The sequence below is a fragment of the Hetaerina americana genome, unplaced genomic scaffold (assembly GCF_022747635.1).
Source record: "Hetaerina americana unplaced genomic scaffold, ioHetAmer1.1.p SCAF_1, whole genome shotgun sequence".
Classification (NCBI taxonomy): Eukaryota; Metazoa; Arthropoda; class Insecta; order Odonata; family Calopterygidae; genus Hetaerina; species Hetaerina americana.
In genome coordinates this window covers 82,077,638-82,087,675 of record NW_027286069.1, presented here as the reverse complement: position 1 = coordinate 82,087,675, position 10,038 = coordinate 82,077,638, and the positions used below count along the sequence as shown (strand labels likewise).

Here is a 10,038-nt window from a genome sequence, read left to right as displayed (position 1 = left end):
TGCAAAAGGATTCACCCCAAAAATAAGTGAACTGGGCAGTAATGCTACAATTTCAATGAACATCAGGCGATGACTGTTAAAATTACTGTCACGGAATCACCCAAAGTTCTTTGAAACTGGGTGGCAGTTAAAGCATAAAAGTGACACTAACATATAGTCTTAATACTGTCTGTTAATCATATTGAATAAATCCTTTCACTAATTACTATGTTCATATGGACTGTAATCTCCTGTTATAATTCAAAATAATTTAATTTACTTATCCTACCAAGGGCTGCTCAATATTCATCCATTGAGGTAAAACTCATGTCTGAGCTAATGATGGGATGCTGCATCAAGGATGAGAAAAACAATGTATTGCCCATGAGCTACGATTTTATTCTTATAAAAAGGTCTCTCCAGAGAACTATTATCCTTGGTGAGTGTTAGGTCACAATGAAACATGTAGGAACATTGCAACTCATTTTTTAAGACAGTTCTTCTTGTCCATTCCCCACAATATCCTACAAGTATACCCAACTTTATACAGCCATTTTTGATTTGGGGAGGATCTTATTCCTCCCATTTCAACTGCATGTAAATCGTTCCAATTTGAAAAAGTATAACTAAGAATGGAGGAGAGGATGCATGGACTGAAAAAGCCTTTGGCTTGCATATGAAAGAAAATGTTGAGTAAAAAAATAGGCTCCCTGAGTATTTAAAATGTATCGAGGTACAATAAAAATAACTGTTAAGACAAATGTAGGATCCCAGAATATTTTACAAGAATTGGGGCACAATAGATATAAGCCCAGATTAAACATTAAAAACATTCTTTCCGACCTCTACCACCAAGCCTGAAATCTGCCATTTGAGGTTTTTTGTCATAAGACCTTGTCAATTCCACTGATGTTGACCCAACACAATGCAGCTTTCTAAGATATAATAACATATTATCTAAAATAGGGAACATATGTTATTCATGCACACTTTCCCTCAATTTAACACACATTTCTCACATGTGCATGCAATTCAGGTTTCACAAGCTTCTGTTCAGCATCCGGAAAGAAATCAACTACAGCTGTAAGATTTATTGATGTCAAATCAAAATTTCAGTATTAATACATCCACCAATCCTGATGACAAATGGAGAGAGGAGGGTTGCAAAGAAAAGAGCTTCTATTTTGATTATCTAATAACTGCATAGAATTGGTAATTCGCCCTATGGTTTTCTACAGTCACAACAAAATAGTTGAAATTACCGACTGAAAACACCAATAAATTAGCATATATGTAAGTGCATTTTATGTTATTCTCAATGATCTCCCCCGACGTGGATATGAGAAACCTAGCTATTCACTTCACTATCCATAATTTGTGGAATTCCTCGTATTAACCCAAAAGAATGCCATTAAAAGCTTTCGACATCACTATTATATCAATACATAATGTAAAAATAAATTGAAAAGGTTAGTCTTTTAAATACTATTTATTTATATGAAGCATAATATAACAAGTTAACAATAAAAGTGCAAGTAGAACAATGGAAAAAGGCAAATTGGTAAAAACCTCATATCAAACTTTATAGAAAAATGGGAAACGAAGAAAACATTTTTGCAGAAGTTATTGACATAATAGCCTCGCAAAACTTCAAACTCTTCATGCAAACCATTTTAGCACCACCAAAAGAGGCAAATAACATGCCTATACATCAAATATTGTTTTATGGCATAATTACCTTACATAAAATGCCTAATATTGAAAGTTACTTTTGCAATCTCCAACCAACAGCCCTTAATAAGTACCATGTATACTTTAATTCATCAATAAGCTAATTGCAACATTCCTTTACCAATGCACTAGGTATCAATGCTAAATATTATATTGATAAAATCTTAGGAGCATACCAAGATCCATTTTTCACTTAAAGTTCCTGAAATATATTATCATAAACCCCTCTTTTGGTTAGCATTTATAGATATGAATGCATTTTGGGAAAGAACCCAGTATTAAGGATATGTTGACAAAGAATATTCACAAAGCTTGATAATTAAGTACTTTTCAGGGAATACACCACAAAGAAGAACTTAAAAATTAGGAATTAGGAGTTTTAAGGAAATTGAAGTAAAATGCTAAATTAAGAAGTTGTCAAAAAATGAAGAACACAATGTATATTTCCACTGGAATTTATTTACGCATAACAAGTTTCAATGCTTAGGCGTACCTGATGATGACACCTAAGCGTTGAAACTAGTTGTACGTAAATAAAGAACAGTGGAAATATACATTGTGTTCTTCATTTAATGAACATGAACTTCCACAAAGTTGAGCCGGGAACAATTGAGTACTAAAGAAGTTGTCATTTTTTGTTGCACTAAAGAGGGTTAGAAATTAGTTGTGCAATCAATAGAGGCTGATGACTGATAACCATTACAATATCACCAAAGATTAGTTTCAATTTATGAAGCACTTTCGAACTTGAGGTAATATTTGTACTTGTACAATGATGATGATGATAATTCTCGCAATGCGACAAGAAAATAGGCAATTAATATGCTATTCTTTCAAGCATTGAAGAACCAATCATTGTGCCCATGGGAAATTCAATGATTCAAGGCCTTGCACCTCAGCTTGTTTGAAGAAGCATTGAGGAGAATATGGATCAAATTACTAAAAATGCAACCTCTTGAAATTATACATAATTCACCTAAGTCGTTAGGCAACAGCCCAAAACCATTTCCACCTCTATTTACAATTCTACATTCCATCACTTATGGGCACACATATTGTAAATAACATATGTAAAAAATTAAACATTAAAGTCTTTTCAAGTAATTACAGTAACAAAAAAGCACTTTTTTGTTCCATGAAACAATTATTTCCCCATTTCCAAGTTTTTTACAATTATTGCACTGAAGAACTTTAATAGAAATTTCCATGGTACACATTTATGTATGAAAAATTTGGAATCACCCACACTGATCTATAATGTGATGAGTAACATCTTAAGAAAGTTTTATTGCAATTCTTGAAAAATTCTTAAAAAGTTGGAGGAGATGTAAATCTTGACTGAATTCACGAAAGGCTACCAAAACATTTCACCATTTAGAAATCAGAGACTATTAGTTTTCATTACAAAATGTGATCCCTTGAAAGACCCAATGCATACAAAAGTTTTAATGCTCCTGAAAATGCACTATTAACTCAAATAAAGATCACCAATAGGATGGATCTTTCCCACAGAATTCCATTATACCAAAACATTCTGTCAAACAGCAAACTTCAATCATAAAAAAAGAATACTTCTCCTAATCATTCCATTTTGATACCAACCTAGTAGCAGACTTTGAAAAATCAATACGTGGTATCGAATCATAGGACTGCAAGAACAATCTTTTAATGAAATTAACCCATTTAAAGCTTTATGTTGACAATAAATTATCTATATGTAAATAATTATTCAAACTCTCTCACTCATTTTTCCATTAAGTCACTGGTAGATCATGATCCAGCTATAAGAATATCATAGCATTGTGCATTTTTAGGAATTAACTGATAAAAGAGACAGAGATGAAAGAAATTTCTATCTGGTGTGGTTTTTAGCTAAAAACAATCAATTGAAGGCTAAATCAGAATAAATGTGTCAAATTATTTATAGAGCTAAAAAAAATATTACTCCAATATGCAGTCCACAATATATTAATTTTACAATTCGTGGTTCAACACCAATATGTTCCTATAAAGATTAAACTAGCAACAATATTTTTGTAGCAAGCATAGTCAGGATTGAATTCACAGCTACCTTGATTTAATTACACCAAAAATCGCTAATGTCCAATACTTATGGCAGATTAAAAACCACCATTAATTTGGCTATTTTTGACAGATTTTTGAGAACAGATTTTTCCCCCTGATGGATGTGTTATCTGACATTACGCTTTTTGAAATCCATGACTTCTTGAGATTTTTGCCGCCTATTTTAAGAACAGGTCTTTCTTCGTGATAAATATTTTGACATTATGCATGTTGACATTCAAGGCTGATATTTAATTGGCAATACCACAGTCACATATACCAATCCAAACACTGCTTAGGAGACATAATTGCTAAATGTAATTTCTTTATGAGGTTTAAAGGCCCCTTGAGTGTTGGCATATATGGTACATTTGGAACATAGACCATATATTAGAATAACACCCAAAGAAAGATTAAGCCCTACATTTTCAGCATTTTAAACTTCATTTACACAAATATATTTAAAAACAAGGATAAACAACTGTGACCATTTTGTAGATTTCCAGAAAAAGTTTATTAGTGTAATTAAAACACCTTGATGAGTGCTCTTTCACAGGTTTTGAATTCCAAATATTTTCTTTCATTATGCAAGTACTTAAAACCTTCAATTGGTCTTGGTTAAATAAAAAATGCATTTTATCAAGGTTATACCAATCATGCAAACCAATGAAATGGAACATTAGACAGTATACAATATATATCATCAATCAAACATGTTGAGTCAGTGAAAACTGATTTCACTAAATCATATATGGCATCGGATAAATCTTAGACTGAGTGCATCAATCATAAATTAAAGTGCAATTACTGGTCATTTCATAATTTACATTGAAACATCTTTATTTATGAGGATTATCATTTTAATGTTATTTATTTAAAAAGTGTAGTAAACAGCATAAATATTTTGGATATAAAAAGTACTCTTCTAGGGATAGAAAAAACACATGCTTAAGGTTTAGGATATGAGTGATAGGCATTAACCAGCCCCATTCAAACCTCAATTGCAAGCTTCTCTGGGAAGAATAACAGTAAATATTTATGTATATGGGATAAGATATGGAAATATAGGCCATAGACAGGCAGATATTCAATACAAATTTCAATCAACATTTTTTATAACAATAGAAGATATATGATTATAAAGCACCTCTAACACAATGAAAAAATTTCTTCTGTTAGTGGATACATATTTAGTTTACATTTGGCTGAAACTGGTAACATTAGTGCAAAAACTATACAGTTCAATACAAAAGAAAACTCTTTCAAGAGTTAACACAGCGTATTCCACTTAACTATATTTGTAACAAAGTTTTAATATAGAGCATAGATCTTAAACCACAGGTAAAAATTAATTTAATTACTCATAAAAATTTAAGCTGAATTGGCTCACTTATCACTGGAGTTAAATTCAATACCTTTATAACTTCATCATTTGTGTCTTGGAAAAATAATTTTGGAAAAATCCTAATATTGTGAAAGTTTAAAAATCCTTCCAAAAATTTTAAATACAAAATAAACCAGCACTTTCAAAACTGGAAACACACTTCACATTATGTTAGGACTACTTCATAACACAATCAATGCAAATTTCAGATTCATGAGGATTACATTGCCCCAATAATAATAATAGAAAAGAAATGCACAAATGTCCTCATAGAGTCAAGGCTGATAAGATGCCTTAAAATAAGTTTAAAATAAGAAAATTATTTTTCAGATAACCAAAATAATGATAGGTTAACAAAAAAATGGACACATTATCACGGAAGACAAGTCATTGTAAAAGGAAACTATTTCCATAACAAACTAAGCCATTTTTGGCAAAAATTTTTACTCAGATTGAAAGATGAATTTTTAATTCAAATAACATAAAAACCAATTCTTAGTCTCACACAGTAGTGCTGTACATCAAGAGGTTCTTAAAATGAATTAATGACCTAATTTTCAGAAAAATTAAGCCTGTATACTGGCAACAATACTCTAGTAATCGAAAAACTCTCGGCATTAGGGAATATTCAAGATCAATTCATTGATGATATATAAATATACAAATTTTTCAGATGCATAATTAATAAAGAAATTCTCATTCTCAAGTAGGCAGTCCATTGATTTTGCAAAATATAAAAAAACAAACAATGAAAATGAAGCTCAGCAAATTAAATATAAATTTATATATATATATATATATATATATATATATATATATATATATATATATATATATATATATATATATATATATATATATATATATATAACTCATTAATTAATTATTTTAATGAATCATTTCAACTGTTTCTGGGTTGAGTACATCAAATATGAGAGCTGTAACGGACCTAAATGTGAAATATGATACAAACTGGCCATGACTTTTCACGATCACCTACTTCACATAACAAGGTGTGGAGCAGCCTTGGACTGAGAGAAGGGTTTGATTAAAGAGACATGAAGTAAGATAGGTAAGGACTTATAAAAAGTGCCAGATTTTAAGCCATTAGAGAAGGTTATCTTTAGGTTAGAAATCAAACGCCACATGTTTGGGCCAGCATTACACTAACTTTGACATATTTTGGATATGGACCACATCAATATGGCAATGGTTATAGAATCATTTACGTATATAGAAAAGGTGCAATTATCATAGCAGCTGCACAAGAGTTTAACAAGTGTTATCACAGAAAATGTGCAAATGAGTAGATTAAAATTCAAGAACATATAGGTACTTTAGGTATAAGCATAAAATCCATTATCGGTGGTCATGCAATGGCAATTTTAAGAGGAAAAGGTCGAGAACTATTTTAGAGAGCAGCAAATATTTGGCATTGGAGAAAAGCCTACCAAACTGCCATTTTTTTTCAGTGAGAAGAAGAAATTACCTAATCTTCAATCATGTTTCATTCATTAATTTCAACTTTTAGGAATAAAAAGCACCTATCTTCTCATCTCTAACTGAGAAATCCAAAAAAATAACAAATTGGAAGTCCATCAAGAGAAAAAAGCTACAACTGTATCTTTACCAATTTATATTACTTTTTCCAAAACATTCACTCTGAATGATTTAAAATTTTAAAAATACTTTCAAAAGAAAAAAATAAAGAGCAACTATTTATTACCAGAAATATAGTTTATCAAAATACCCTGACTCCATTTAACATGGTCATGAGATCCAATAAAAGGAGTGGATTTAGAAATAGGGAGATACTATCCCAGAATATGGGAATAAGTGATACTGGTCACGATTGGCCAGAGTTAGATAATTTTACCTTATAACATGAACAGTAACAAAAGAGAAGGAAGGTATAAGTTGGGATATACGCGAGTACTTGACCTACCACACTTCTTGATGTATGTACGAGAACTGCAAACAAATCCTTCCTAAACTTTTCATGAATATTTCTTGTGAAAAACAGGACTTATGATGAAGACAGCCTCGGAAAGTAGGTAAGTCAGGAGTAGGGAATTTTTAACTGTATACTGGAATGGGTACCGGTTTTTATAATAGTTAATGCATAGTATTTGCTCCCTCAGTTGTTCAGTCTAGCTTAGTAATATTTAAAAAAAATCATTAAACATTGTACATAATCAAGAAAGTACTCTTGTATACACATGAGTAGTCTAACCGGATGAGATTAATGAATCATATTAAATTGTAGTTAACTGGAAATCAGTTTCAGGATTCTTTCCATTCCAAGGCCTCCATCACATTCATTCAGGCATATAAGAGAATGATAACATTAAATATTGTATAGTTGTGGGGCTCCCAGCTCACAAAACAATTTCATTCAGTGTTAGGTCAGAAAGAATGTATCCACATTTTCTCCATTCAATGCGAAATATCTCAGAGCAATTCATTACATTAATCGTAATTAGTTTTCCAATAAACTATGTAATTATCTTAAATAACAGGAATAATATTACTTAGCAAAGAGACTTCAAATATTATAACTTGTAAATATTTATGCATATCATTATTGACTAGTATTATCAAGGAGGAGAAAGTGACTGTTGGGGCATATAATCTAATTAATGCATTTTTTTCAATTATCACAGACCCAAATTTTACTTTATTTGAGAATTGTGCTTCACCTCAAAAATTAAAATAGAACAGACTGAACACTGGCATGAAAACAATTTCTTCCGGATATGATGAATTGAAATGGCCAAAATGCTCAGTCATTGATATGAATGTGGGAGCTAATATTGTGCTCAAATATGACAACAAACTGTAAAATATTCACGGAAATAGAAACCATAAAAATTGCTCATCATAACTAAATTTAAAACAATTTAATACCTCATAATAAAATTAAAATCAGTTCATAAATGCCTAACTCCTCATTGATGGGCTATTTTAGGTTATCTCAAGAGAAAATGCTATATTATCTGAGTGAAAGTCAGTGAATCTGAGCAAATTAGACAGAATGCAAACATTTTGGCCATAAATCCAAAAACAAGGCACTCCAACAAAACTGAGAGGGAGTAAAGCAATACTTGAAACAGCCGAGGAGAACCATATCTATATCAATTAAGCTCCACAAAATGTTGTGAAGGTTTCTTTTGTGGATAATAGATGTCAGTCTTGATGAGAATGGCACTCATCCTTGTTGATAGAATTGCTTCACCAGTTCTGTGAGATTCATCACTTCTCCCAGGCCTTTCTTTGGATCCATATCAATAAATTCATCCAGATTGTTCACACATCCTGCAATTAGAAATGTTTCATCAATAGCATAGGTACCACATATTTAGAAACCATTTCATTGAAGTAGGAAAATTCAGTTGGCAATAATTCTGCAAAACAAAGGTTCCTAGAATGTGACATCTCTTTGGCCATCTGCCACTAAAGGGGAATAAACCAGTACAGCAATCTATATGCAACTATCAATACTTGGAAGAACCTACCTAGTCACCTATTTGTGATAATTTTTGGTGAGACCTTTACAGTGTTATTAAAACACTAGACAGAATAAATTACTTGCATACAAAAAATAAATCATCACAATTAATCATGATAGTCAAATTAAACACAAGAACTTCAAAAGAAAATGTTTGGGAAAACATATTTATCAGATAACAAGTACACACTACGTAGCAAAAATGTAACTAATTTGTTTCAGTTCAAAAAATTCACAAAAGTAGCTAATCACTTCAAAAATTAATTGAGAAAATGGAAACACAAAGTCTTTTCCACAGCTGAATTTTATATTTCTGCTGAGCATATGTGTAATCTGATCATTGTGACACCACCAAAAATAATATATGCCATATATCATATCCTAGAACTGAACACATCACTAACTAATAAAATTCCCACATAATGATCTTTTGTTTTTCAATTTGTTTGGCACATGGCACTTTGAATGACTCAAAAACATATTAAAATAATTTTTGGTTCACTGCAGGCACTTAATACTTAAGATATATAAAATGAACCTCAGGAAACCCATTCTGTAGGGAGTATATTACAGTCACTGAAAGGAAATCTACAATGTATAAAAAGAATGGAATATAATTTTTTTCTAGCTACAACTACTAAACAAATAGGATTTCATAATTTGTTATTCATAAATTCAATTATTAAAGTGGTCACCATGAAAATTAGGAACTTAGAGGCTGAACCTCTTGAGATGACAAAGATTTTTGATAAATAACCTTATCAACATACCCACTTGAACATTCTAAGATTTGGATTCCACTTCGCCAATATGTAAATAAACCAATGACACTCAGTAATTAAGATCATTTACCTTTTTTGTATTTTTCCCATTTACATATGCAGAGTCGCCATAATTTCCATCCATCCTCTCCTATTTAAGTGCTTTACTTTGGGTAAATATTGTTTCTTTTAAGAAGTGACAAAAAAGTGAATGAAAACTTTGAAATTCTATAGTACTTAAAATAACCATATGAGATTGGATACTTTGGAAAACATGTGTACTTCGAATGCCAGATGGGCTTTCTGAATCTGCCATGAAATGCATTTAGCTCAATAATTAAGGAGATTATATACATGGATGATCATATCATATACATGTATATTTATAAACAACCATACTTTAAAGCATTATTATTGAGATATGGGATACATTTATTGCCCTATGCATTACGCAATTAGAAATTAAGGAAAAGATAAACACTCAAAAAGGTGATGCATAATCATTTGTTAAGAGTTCTATATAAAATATGGATATAAGAATAATTAAATTTGATTACATGCATCCTTCTTTTATAATGAGTTATTAGGCTGAGAATACTGGACTATATTTT

At 31.0% G+C, this 10,038-nt stretch overlaps 1 protein-coding gene across 1 annotated transcript in view; it reads right to left on the bottom strand.

The window, feature by feature from the left end:
- Positions 1-6,041: 6,041 nt before the first annotated feature.
- Positions 6,042-10,038, bottom strand: part of LOC139693973 (protein N-terminal glutamine amidohydrolase-like) — a 45,545-nt gene continuing 41,548 nt past the window's right edge. Inside the window, exon 7 of the mRNA XM_071592352.1 lies at positions 6,042-8,473. Within this exon, the coding sequence (XP_071448453.1) occupies positions 8,367-8,473 (107 nt within the window). The 3' untranslated portion in view covers positions 6,042-8,366. The remainder of the gene's footprint in view (positions 8,474-10,038) is intronic.